General features: G+C 53.1%; 1 protein-coding gene across 1 annotated transcript in view; it reads left to right on the plus strand.

The window, feature by feature from the left end:
• ALX4 (ALX homeobox 4) overlaps positions 1–6,064 on the plus strand; it is a 39,691-nt gene extending 33,627 nt beyond the window's left edge. The window contains exons 3-4 of the mRNA XM_053562153.1: positions 3,160–3,288; positions 5,630–6,064. Of these exons, the coding sequence (XP_053418128.1) occupies positions 3,160–3,288; positions 5,630–5,953 (453 nt within the window). The 3' untranslated portion in view covers positions 5,954–6,064. The remainder of the gene's footprint in view (positions 1–3,159; positions 3,289–5,629) is intronic.
• The last annotated feature ends 6,930 nt before the right edge of the window (positions 6,065–12,994 follow it).

The following is a 12,994-nucleotide window of genomic DNA, read 5'->3' on the forward strand; positions in this document are numbered from 1 at the left end:
CTTCTGGGGTCAGAAATGGAACGGGGCCCCAAGTCTCAGGGCTCATGAGGATACTCCTACCACCTCCCAATTGGTGGGGGAGGATTCGAAGACCAGCCAGGCTAACTTAGCTGGATCTGGGCACAAAAGCCAGATCCGGAGTTATGGCCTTGTGTACAAAGGAACCCATGGAGGAGAAGGAGGTTGCTCCTGTTCCCACTGGCTGCTTGCCCACCACCCCCATCTCCACCTTCAGCCCTCAGATAAACCCTTAGCTTAACCCTCTTCTACTCTCATTCCAAAGACAGGGCTATCTCTGCTCACCTCTCCCCCACCTGCCTAGTCATTAGCCTTCCCCAGATAACCCGAGTCTCCTCCTTCCTCATACCCAGCCCCTGCCCCACGTTCCATCCCCCACACTGCGCCTCCCTCCGCTCCAAACCCCTTTGCCAGACATGGGGCACCGCCTTCTCCCCTTGGGATCCCTCCCAGCCCTCCCCTGGATCCCTTGTTCCAGAGCCTGCAGGGACACCTTCTCCCCACACACACCATCCCATGATGAGGACCCGGAACACATAGAGCCACAAGGGGACCCCCAGCAGTGGCAGCAACATGAAGAGAAAGATAAAGCCATATATCTCCATGCTTCTAGTGGGCTTCTCCCCTCCCCCCGGCTTCCCCCATAGAAAACCCTGGGAGGCTGCAGAAGCAGCAGAAAGACGGAGCTAAGCCTGCAGGAAATTAAACATGAAATGAAAACAAGCTCCTCTGATTCATTCTCTCATCCTGGCCCCATCTCCCATCCCAGGCCACTGATAAAGGGGGATCCCATTTCAGCAGTGCAGAGCGGAGACCCCGTCTGCCCTCAGCTCCCAGTGGGCGGCCTGGGCCTGGACCCCAGGAACCCCTGGAGGAGAAAGGACCCTGGGCTTCCACAGGCTCAGGAGAGGGCAGAGGGAAGACACAGGAAGCGTGCTTCTCTTACACCAGGGCAAGATGGGGAAGCGGAGGGCTCTGAGAGAAATGTCAACAGGCACATTGTGAGTTGTGGGGGCTGCACACATACACGTACATGGGGACGCTCATGCACACACATGTATACTTGGGGTCTGGAGGGAACAGAGAGTCGGAGCAGGAGAGGAGGAGCATGCCAGCGTGCAGCCGCACCCCTGCTCACCCCACCCTCTAGCTCTAACGTGAGGTACACCCCCCTCATCTATGTTGACCCCTTCCTCCTTGCAAAAGAAGTGAGAAATGTCAGGGGCTATAAATAAGCAAATGTGGAGCACTCTAAAAACTGTCTGTTCTGCCTGCTGCTCCTATGAGGCACCATTCCTGTGAAGATGTATGGACGGACACCAGCCCCATCTCACAGACACAGAAACTGAGGCCCTTAGCAAGGGCACCATAGGCCCTCCTGCTGGCCAGCGGCACCAAAGCCTAAACGGCAGGGCAGCCTCTGTGGGGAGGCCTGTCCACACTTCAGGCCAGTTCCTTCTCCCCTTCTCACTGTGGCTGCCAAGGCAGCTCAGGTACTGTCAGGCAGAGGAATTTTGAAAGATGACTCTTCCTCTGATCTAGCTCTGTAGCCAGGAGTGAGAGAGGCATTTCCACCCACAGAGCAGGGAGCGTTCCTTGGGAAGGTCGGCTTTCTCAGCGTCTGGGCCTGGAAGAGCCTGGTGAGACCAGGCAGCTCTGCACTCCTGTCTGCAGGGCTGCTGGTGGGATGCTATCTGGGGCGTACCACTCACATCTGAGTCTGCAAAGGCCAGGCAGGTGCACACCAAACTGGCAGAAATCTCCCTGTGACAGGAGCCCTGAAGTCTGCCTCTGACTCAGCCTGAAGCCATTCCTGGCTAGAAGCTGACCCCTCCTCACTCTCCCTGCCCTCACCCTTACCCCAGACTCTGTAGCAGGCCCTAAGGTGAGCTCTTACCCATGTGCCTAGGGAAAATTTTCAGTCTTCCAGAAATGCTTCTGCACAGGAAGAGAACCCAACATTTCCGCCACCAAAGATCCTGGAGCACACGCTTGACTTAGAGACCTCCCCTCCCCAATCAGGTCCCTAGTCAAGCCAATGTCCCATCCACCCATGTTCAGTGACAGGTGGGCCTTCACTGCTTTTCAGCATCAGCCCATTCTTCTGTATAGATTTTGGCAGTGGCCACCTTTATGGACAGACGCATAGCAACACCCTTCACTCGGCATTCAAGGCCCTCCACTTGGCATTCAAGACCCTCCACTGGCATTGAAGGCCCTCCACAATCTGACTCCAGCTCTCACGCTTCCCCCCATGTCCCTCAAATGGCCTCAGGTTTCCTGAACATGCCTTGCGGTTTCTAAACTCAGGCCCGGGCTTTCCTTCTTCCAGTCAGCTCAGTAAGACCCAGTTCCAGTCCTCTCCTCCAGAAGCCTCTCCTGACTGCCTCTGTTTCTCAGCAGAGCTCTGTTTGTTTCACGAGGTCTCACCCACTATAACATGGGGGAGTTCTGAGTTGGGAGACTTTGTCTCCTACAAAAAGCTGAGAGGAAGAGAAGGCAGGGAGGTAGAAATTCTGAGCCATAAGACTTGGAAAACTGTCCTAGGACAGTGTTTTTCAATCTTTTTTTAATCTCGTGGCACATTTTAACTTTTAGTTAAACTTCTGTGGCACTCTTAAATAATGATCAAAAAAAAAAAGAGTGAAAAAAAGAGTATACTTACTGGGCTTTGACCATCTTTCAAAAATAATTTAATGATCTTTAAAAATTTTTGCAGCACACCTAAGATCGTCCCATGGCATACCAGTGTGCTGCACACAGGTTGAAAGTCTCTGGTCTAGGAGAACGTTTCTGGAGGAGCATTCATACCTTCTACCAGAGTCTCCATCAGAGTTAGTGACCCACAGTGGGTTAGGCAACTACTAAGATGACCTGTGACTTGTCTCATAGGTGGGTCACACTTGTGTGCTCTAAATTTGAAGTTAAGAAAAATGAAGCTACTGGCTCAAGATCATACCCCTGGCTAGCTGGGGTGATTCTAGATGGTAAACTCTGAGGACAAGACCAAGGCTCACACCTATCTGCTTACCTGTGACCTCAGGGCTCCCACATGCCCCACAACTGGTGAGTCTTGAGGAAACTGTTTGTTCTGCCTGCAGGTCAGCCTCTGACCCTTGTGACAATGGCTATGTCTTGCAGGTCTGGTTCCAGAACAGGAGGGCTAAGTGGAGGAAGAGGGAGCGTTTTGGGCAGATGCAACAGGTGCGGACCCACTTCTCCACGGCCTATGAGCTACCCCTCCTTGCCCGAGCTGAGAACTACGCCCAGGTACGTCCTACCCCAAGCTGCCCCCTGCAACCCCTAGCTGCTGGCACTCTGATAATGGGCCCCTGGCGCTCTGACAATGGGCCCCTGGAGGACAGCTCAGGTCCTCTTAGACACCATGCAGGGCTCCAGGCTGCCCCTTAGCCCCACTCCAGAGGTGTGTCTGTTTATGCTAGAAAGTGGGAGGCCCAGGGCTATTTTGGGTCAAGTAATCGTTGACCCAGGCTTGGCTGGACTTTCAGGAAGGGAAGGCTGGAGCCATGAGAGCAGCTATTTCCTCTGCTGCTTTGGCCACTTGTGCTGAGGGACCAAAGCAGAAGCCAGGGGTCTTCGTATCAGATATCACTATGAGTATCTCCTCTGAAAGAACGTTCTAGATCTGGGGGACTTGTGGCCAGGTTGGAATGAACATGGGATTCTGAGTCCCAGGACCAAGGGTGTCTTCCCCACATCAAGCGAAGCTCAATCCCTCTGAGCTGAAGTTTTACCTGTAAATTAGACCTGATGGACTTATCTCTCAGTGCGTTCACATGTATGAGGCTGTTGTGAAGCCCACGTTAGATGGTGTGAAGGCACTTGGTGAATTGTACGGGTCTGAAAGGTTGTGCTCCTGCTCTCAGTGATGCCAGGCTCCTGTCCCCTGTCCTCCTGCCCCCATCAGAGCACCTTTCTGATGTCTGGCAGAATCCTCCATTCTAGTGTCACTTAAGTCCTCAGTGAGACTCCCAGAGACAGAAGGCATTGTGAGTAATGTCAGGCCCCCAGGATATGTGGACAGGTGTGTTTTTAGCCATGTTTGCACCTGATGCCCTCCACCTGTCCCACAGAAGTGTCAGCTCCCTCTCTGCTCACTCTAATATGGCCTCTGCCTCCACTCCAAGCCTGGCCTCACCCAACAGCCAGCCAGTGGCATGCGCATTCCCAAGTCTCCTTTACTCCTCCTAGTGCTGTGTTGGCAAGTGGTTTCGGGGCTCCTTGCACAGATCCTGAGGATTCATGGAGCAGGGCAGGCCTGGAGGTGAGGCTGAGGAGTGTGGCCATCTCACACATGTGCCATCTGCATTAGCTTCTGCTAAGTCCTTTCATTCTCTCTCTCTTTCTCTCTTTTTAAATTCGTTGAGGGTACACAGAAGCAGGTTATACTGATTGCTTTTGTTAGATAAGGACCCTCTTAAATTTGTGTCCTGCCCCCCAATGGTGAACCCTATCCCTTGATGCCCCACGCCCTCCCTCCGTCCCTTTCTCAGCTTTTATCCCTGTCTTCTTTCCCAAGCCCAAGCTCCCTCTGTCCCCCAGAATGGAACTCTAGCCCCTAGTGGAGGGAGGAAGCCACCCCCGGGACCTGCTTGCCCCTCTACCACAGCACCATGAGTGTAGGCCTAGGCCTCTTCCAACCAATTCCTCATCACCCAAGCCAGCAGGGAGGATGTGGCATGGTCAGTGTGCAAGCAGTTCTTGGTGCTGTTAGGAAGCCCATGGGCTTTGGACCTGAGCTCCCTGTCCACTCTGCTTTTAGATGTCCCCACTAAGTGCCCTCCAAACACTCGGGAAGGCAAGCCAGGAGGCTGCTGAGAATCCCATGTATACTAGCCAATGGGCGCACAGGTCTCCTCTTTACAGGCAGTTCTCCACACCCATTATTCTTGGAGGGCAGGGGAAGATGGAACCCCTAGGTGGAAGCTGGGGAAGGAAAGAAAGTACAGTTGCACCAATGGACAATGACACATCCACTGTGCCTGGGCACCCTGTGCAGCCTGTGGCATGTGTCCAGCCTTGACTCTCCCTTCTGTCCTAAGTTAGTTCTGAAGCCTCAGGAGTTTGGTCCCTGGAACCTCAGGCACTGACCTTGGCTTCTGGGAGGATTTAGGCCTCTGCTTCTCATCCCCACCCCCTCTACCCCTGCAACCTGACAGCCCAGAGCCTGTGTTCCCAACACCAAAGCTCTCCAAACTGAGGCCAGCTCACCCTGATCAGGGACCTGTGGACGTGCCAGGCCTGTGGAGGGGACAAAGGTGAATAGGGCACAGTTCCTGTCCACGGAGGGAGAGACGAAGTCTATAGCTGTGTCTAAAGTTAGGAAGCCAGCCTGACTGAGATGGGCTGCCCCTTCATGGAGTTAGTTGGAAGTCAGTCCTTACACCTGAATTTCCATCTGCTGTTAGCCTGGTCCTGGGACAGAAGCACCAAAGCATAAAACCAACTATCTGGACATCCATCAAGGTTAGGCACTCAGGAAGGGTTTCATTATAATCAAGGTCTCTGGAGGGGCAGAGGTCGTCTGAGGTGGGAGGCCCCTCCCCCCCAGGCAGCCAGCCTGTGACACTCCTCCCTTCCCTCTCCCCAGATTCAGAACCCATCCTGGATTGGCAACAACGGGGCTGCCTCACCAGTGCCTGCCTGTGTTGTGCCCTGTGACCCAGTGCCTGCCTGCATGTCCCCTCACGCCCATCCCCCAGGCTCGGGAGCCAGCACCGACTTCCTGAGTGTCTCTGGGGCTGGCGGTCACGTGGGCCAGACACACATGGGCAGCCTGTTTGGAGCAGCCGGCCTTAGCCCAGGTCTCAATGGCTACGAGCTCAATGGCGAGCCGGACCGCAAGACCTCGAGCATCGCGGCCCTCCGCATGAAGGCCAAGGAGCACAGTGCAGCCATCTCTTGGGCCACATGACAGGGCTCCTCCTGCCCCGTCCCTGTACCCTCCCCACTGGGGCCCTGGCCATGCCCGTGCTCTCCAGGCCTCCAGCCCCACTCGACTTTCCTCTTGGGAACCTGGCCCAGGCCTGGGGCCTCACCCGCAGCACTTTCAGCCGCCCCAAGTCTGAGGCCCCACGGACTGTAGGGAGGGAGGGTGGCAGGTCCTGAGGCTGTGACCCCCTGCTCCCGGCCACAGGCTATGGAGAAAGTCAGGGGGCCAAGCTTTGTGGCTTCGTGTCCATTATGGGCTGAAGACCCTTTCTTCCCTCTGCCTGCTCCTCCACCCTGCCTAGATTGACCTTGAGTCAAAGTTAGACTCCCATTCAGACCCAGCAGCACCAGAAGTTCAGTCTCGTCCATCCTCCCCTTTCTCATGGGGTCCCCTGTCACCAGGCTGATGGCCCTGTAGTGCCTGTCTCCTGCTCTTCCGTCCTGTCCCAGAGAGCATGTGGCATGGACCTTGCGGATAGAGCACTTGCCTCGCCTTCGTGCTGAATGATGACAGTCTGACAGGGCCTTACCTATGGCATCCTGCCTGTCCCCTGTGCTAGACACACCCAGATGGAGCAGGCAGAGGCGGAGGCCAGTCCCCGTGGGAGACATGCCAGCCCCTGCACTCTAGAGGCCTGGGTTGTGGCTGGACACTGCAGGGGAGGGGCCAGATCTGAGGGAAGCTGAGAACACGGGTCCCCCAAAGGTTACTATAGTGCTGGAAGAAGGAAAGCCCCTGAGAAAGAGGGAGTCCGCAGGGAGGCATCCCCATGGGGTACCCCTTCTGTTCTCTTGGCATCAGGACAGTGGGGTGTCTGGGCAGCTCTTGCTGTCTATCCAGTCAGTGCCAGAGTCCAGTCAGGGCCTCTAGGAGGATCTGGAGGTCCCTTTCTGCCTGACCCTGGTCATTCACTGGGGCTGATCGGCAGAATCCTAGAATGGAAGGACTTACAACTGGGAACACGTTAGCTCAGGTTTGGGGCCATGGCGGCTTTCCTAGGAGACATGTGGCTGTGCTTGGCCTCTAGGTCCTGCCATAGCCTCAGACTGACTGCCCTCACCTGCCATCTCTGCCCAGAGCTGTCCACAGTAGGTGAGGGCTCCAGTTCCTCTAGGCACAGGGTAGTGTTGCTCTTCTCATAGCCTTGCGCATTCTCAGAGAACCTGCCCTCGCCCCTCTCCCCTAGGGCCTCAGGACTCTTACCTGCTCTCTGGCATCTGGAGGGGCTTGTGGGGCTTGCTCTGTAGCACATGGGGTGGCAGAGAGCCCTCCAGATGGCAGGATTCCCACTGGGAGGAAGGGGACTCCCTGGCTGCCTGACCTGACTCCTGCACCTTGAGGTTCATGCCAGGACCCAGCCCTCACCTAACCTGGGAATACAGAGACTGTCCCTGGGGCAGGTGGGTCAGACCCCAGAAGATCTCTCTACCAGGAGCCCTGAGGAGAAGCTCTTGCTTTTTCTCCCTTTTAGTTTGATGCTGGTCAGGCAAGATGGCCAGGCCCACCAGGCTTAGGGTCCTGGACACAAAACTGCCTCTTGGCTTGGGCTGAGGAGTGAAAGCCTCTATCCTGGGGCTGAGCAGGGCCTGGGTGGGGGTGGGGCGATCTCGGCCTAGTGTTCTCATCTGCTCTGGAAGCAAGACTGGCTCTGGCTTCCCTTAATAAGAGTCAGACCTCTTTGTGAACTATAGCTCTATGATTGATCTTATAGAGGTGAAAAGGGTCTCAGACATTGAATTAAATGTTCTTGAAGGCTTGGCTTTAAGTGTTTCAAATGTTTGAGGAGCCTGGAGTGACTCTTGGGAAGTTTTTTCCAGTTCTGAGACTTACTGAAATAACTCACACTCCCAAAAATGTAGCAGGGGAAAGGAAAACCTTAAAAACTGGGAACAGGTCCCCCATTTCCCTCTGAAATGCTCTCATGGCCGAGGAAGGACTGGGGAGGAATTTTTCACCACAGGTCTTTCCTCACCGGTGAGAGAATCCGTACAAACGAGAGACCCAAGACACACCCAGAGAGGAGGGAAGGAAGAGGCCTTTAAGTGGATACTTGTGAAGGGGACAGGGCCTGCAATTCCTCCATGTATCTGCTTTATGGCTGGGCTAGATCCAAATCAGGGAAATCTCAGCCCAAAAGCTTGAAAAGAGAAAGGCTCTGTTGCCAAAAGGCCTGTCCTGCCAACACAGCCAAAAAGTGTATGGTTAAGCATGAAGTCCTTGCTCATCTCTCCAAAGGGAGCTGCCTACCCTGGGCCTATCTTCTGGGCCCTGTTCTAGCCCTCTAGGGCCACCTAACCTTGCTAAGGATCCCAGAACTGCCAAGTTGGAAGTGAGCTTAGAAACTCTCTAGTTAGTCCAGTCCCTTCACAGTAGAGAAGGCCCTGTCCCAAGAGAAGTGACTGCTGTGCCCGGGTTTGCCCTGAGGCAAAGCTAAAAGAGGAGCCCAGGACATGCTGAGTGGGGTCCGAGGGCCATGGCTCGGCTGGCTCCTGGGGTGACTGGTGCTGTCAGAGTGCCCCTCGTGCCTCACTCGCATCTGCTCAGCAGCTCAGTTCTCCAGAAGAGAACGGTGGAGGCCTGGTTCCTTCCCAGTTGGGTGCCTTGGCCCAGCCCTCTGCACTGCGTGGGCTCCTAAGATGACCAAGCAAGTTTAGGCCATTGGTTCCCTCAGGAGCCAGGTCTCATGAAGGCAGGTGGAGAGGAGAATCGACCTGCTACGTGGTTCACTGATAACCACATAAGTTAAAGGAGGTGAGGGTTTCCTTTGGCTATTTGCCTAAGACCTCAACGAGATGGCGACTTAAAAATGGAGGAATGGGTGGGTAGCTGACAGGTGAACAGGCAGCCTCCCAACAATGACGGCCTCAAGTCCCTGCTGGGAATGGATCTCAGCATGTCACAACTCAAAACTAAGGTGCTGCTACCACCCTCCAGGTGCCGTCACTACTCCCAGGGGGTGGGAGCAGAGGGCTCTGGGGGGCACAGAGAGAGGCTTGTCTCCAAGTCTGAAACAGCACTTGGAGGACACAGGCTTTTATCACTTTTCTTGAATTCTTTTAACTATACTTGATTCTCAGCTCTCACCACCGAGCCTCCAACTCCAAGAAGTATGGTGGCCAAGTTAGTTCAAAGACACTGCAAGGGGACAAGGCTGAGGTGGGTCCTCAGCACATGCTTCTGTGACCACACTGGACCCAGCCCCGTGCCCTATCTCCCATCATTTCGGCTGGGCAGACAAGAGGAACATTTTCATGAAAACTCCTATGAACCCTGCTTACATAGTCCTTTGCTCTATGGGCTATATGGTGGGGAGACCATCCTTGAGGACTCGAGAGACACTTGGGGGCTCCTGGTCTGTGCAAAGACACACAGGCCTAGCTGGGGAAGGATGGCTGGCAAAGTGGCTCCCAGGATAATAATCTGTGACCATCCCGATAAAAATCAGAAGATGATAAAGACCTATCAACCCCACCTCACTTCTTTCAGGATGCCACAGGGAGAAGAGGTGCTTCTGCTGGACAATATCGATGACATTGAACCAACATTACCTAACCTTGCCCTCTCCTTTCTTCCCCTTTCACTTACATACATAGAACTAGCCCTTTGTACTACTGATTTTGAAAGACAGTTTCAATGTCTAATAATCCTTTTGGGTGTGCAGTGGTTGACAAAAGAGAGCTGAGCGCTAGAAGGAACATGAACCTCAACCAATACTTACTGTTCTCATTGTAAGATATTTTAACCTGTATAAATGCAACTTTTCCTTTAGCTTAATGGCCTGGGGTGGAGTATTAAAAAATATATCTTAAAAGTACATTAAAAATCCAGAAAAATGTAAAAAAAAAAAAAATGAGGTCAGTTCCAATACAGTTTTTACCGCCTATACCACCATGTAACTACATTATAGCAAAATATTAAAAGAAACGTTCTTGCCTTTTACAGTAAGTTATTGCAGTTACATCTTTCTTGGGAGGGGAGGAATATTGATGAGAAGGAGACTTCGGGGCCCAGGCATGGGGCAGAATGGAGAGCAGAGCCAGCTGGACGCTCCCAGATCACCCTCGGCTGGGCACAGCCCAAACTGTCTGTTTGGTTGTTGTTGTTTGCAATAAACTCCTTCCTCCTCTCAACTGGAATCTGTCTGTTTTGTTCCTGACTTGTGACAGATGAAATGTGATCAGAGGGGCCTCTGAAATCTCACATTAATTGAAGTCGGCAAAAAATACTAACAGTGCCCTTTTGAACTGCTGACACAGTACAGAATGGATTACCAGGGCTAGATTAACAACAGGTGGCTGGCTGATGCTCCTGCACAAAGAGGGGGTGCGTGGCCTGTGAGGGCTTGTGATGTACCCCCTCTTGTCCCAGAGGACCTGCCCAAAGCACATAAGCTAGAGGGGACAAGGGGGGCTGCCAGAGGCTGCTTCTCAGGCAGCACAAGGGGTCATAGCAGCAGCTCCTTTCCTCCCTGTTCTGGGGTGTACTCCATACAGACTGTGCCTTAAGGTCTTCACAAGCAGCATTGCCAGCCCCTTGATGCCACTGAGTGCCCTTGTGTTTCCAGGGTCTGTTCTAGGAGAGCTAGAGTGTGGAGACCCAGGCTGCTTGGCCCCAAGAGCACAGGGTAGGGCTCGAGGAGAGGCAGGCCCCAGTCCTGGCTCTGCTACTTAGTGCCTGGGGGAACTTTCCCCGTAGGAAATATGGCCAGATGATTTTAAAGCAAAGCTCTAAAGACAAAATAGGAAAGAGGGGCCCAGGATCTGCCACAGAATAGGTGCTTCCTTGATTTCTTACATTAAGGTGGCTTGGGACAGGCAGCTGGCTTACAAGAGGACCTCTGGGGAGAGGGGAGACATTTCTGTTGACCAAACCAGCTGCCTGCCAGTTTTCACATGGGATGGACAGAAATAAGCCCTGTCCGTGCTTAGCTTACCAACGTGGGGGAAGGACTAAGTGGATAGCGTGCGTGCATGGTCTTTGCAAGCCGGTGGGGCACGGTAGCATAAAGGACAATGATTATTCCTGCGAGAGAAACCTCTTCCCACGGATCTCAGCCGTGAGTCTGACAGGAAACACTGTGTCTTTCTCTTCTTTTCCCAACTACCTGAACATTCCTTCTTGGAGCTACATCTCAGATTTGATAGTGTGGGGAGTAAATTCACATTCAGCATAGACTCAGCTGGGATCTAGGTTGGCCTGGGGCTGGGAACTTGTTTTTTAAAAATGGCACTTGTTGGGTGGCACCTGTGGCTCAGTGAGTAGGGAGCCGGCCCCATATACCAGAGGTGGCGGGTTCATAACCGGCCCCGGCAAAAAATTAAATAAATAAATAAAAACCCTGCAAAAATAAAAAATAAAAATGGCACTTGTCATATTGTAGGGCTATCATGTCATATTGATGCCATCATGGCACCAGGGCAGCACTTGTCATATTGATGCCATCATGGCATCATGGCAGCACTTAGATTCTCCACATTAGATCACTGCTGAGTCACAGGGCAGAAGATGGAGCAGAGTGACAGAAAAAGCCATGAGCAAACCACACAGGAAGCAAGGGCTGCTATCCTACCTCACTCCCCAGCTTCCTAGGATAGGAGCTGGCAAACTTCCAAATCTCTGAGCGCACCGCTGAAGGGGAAGACTGGCCTGATCGGGTGTGTCAATGGTGATTCAGGCAGCCCATCCCTGGGGCCTGTGCCTCTGAGCAGCGTCTAAGGAGGACATAGCCACCAGGGCTTCCTCCATACTATCCTTTAGCCCTTCATTGTCTGGCTGCCCAGCACAGCTCACTGTTCCCCAAACCATGTGAGACATTCCGTCTGTCCCCACTTGTCCCAGTCACTGGACTTGCTGTCTGCTGCTTAGAGAGCCTCTGTCTCCTCCCCAGCTCCCCTCCACCTGACAGCCTTCTCCCAGAAGGTAAAACTCTCTATGAAACTTTAATTCCATGCTTCCACCCCAACTCACCCGCTGCCCCTCTGTGCTTCCACAGAACTGTCAAAAACATGACGATGCACACAGCACAATCTACTGTGCATGTGATCTATTTATCCACCCAAAAAGCTCTAAGAGGAGACAGGCTGTGTTCACCTCCGAATGCCTCAGAGAATAAGGATGTCAAACAATTGAGTGAATGAATGGCAAGGCAGGAATGCTGAGATGCTCCGTTCTGACTCAGGGTGGGAGGAGGAGGGTCAGAGAAACAGGGACTCATTTTCAAGAGGGCTGGAAGCTGGCTTGGGCTGCTGGAGATCAACTTGGAGTGAACTCAGTGCCTGTGCTTGACCACAGACACTGCCTACCCTGTTCCTCCAGGGCTCATGCGCATCTGTTGGAGCCCTGGCCATGACGGGAGAGCTGGCCACTTTATTTAGTGTTGCTCAGGTTGGGCCAGCACAAAGCCAGCTCCCCAATATGGTTCAAGGAGTCCTGTGTCCAACAATGCTCATGTTGGAGCTTCTCTACCTTGCCTTGGGCTTAAATCCTGCTTTCCCCCAGTCGCCCTGAGACAATCCTCATGCCCCTAAACCCTCCCCTCTCAACTCCTGCTTCAGTGGCAGACTGAAGATGGGTCCTTTCCTTGGTGCCAACCCCAGCATAAATTGCTTTTGCTTTCAGCTTGTGACTGATTCTATTGTCCCAGGTCCTGCTATAGCCAACACTGTCAACCTCCAGGCACCATGAACTGATTGGTCTGTGATAGCAGAGTCCTCAACTTGGCCAGTGGGAGTGGAGGAGTTCTTCCCCCTCCACAGCTCCAGATACGCACAATCAGCAGCTAAGGAACAATAGGCCCTCCACAAATAGCTGTTTCCCAAAATAGGGCTAACTGCACTGTCTATGTGTTCACAAGTGAGAAGATCCAAACTAGTGCCAGAAGACAATGGGGTGTGAGAGTTGAAATTTTCCCAGGAATTCTGTATGATTTCAAACAGATTTTTTTTTTTTTAGCTCAACACAGACCAACAGGCTTGAATAAGGGCAAATTTCCACAAGGAGCTTGAGTTTATAAGCATGTGCACA

The sequence above is a fragment of the Nycticebus coucang genome, chromosome 14 (assembly GCF_027406575.1).
Source record: "Nycticebus coucang isolate mNycCou1 chromosome 14, mNycCou1.pri, whole genome shotgun sequence".
NCBI lineage: Eukaryota > Metazoa > Chordata > Mammalia > Primates > Lorisidae > Nycticebus > Nycticebus coucang.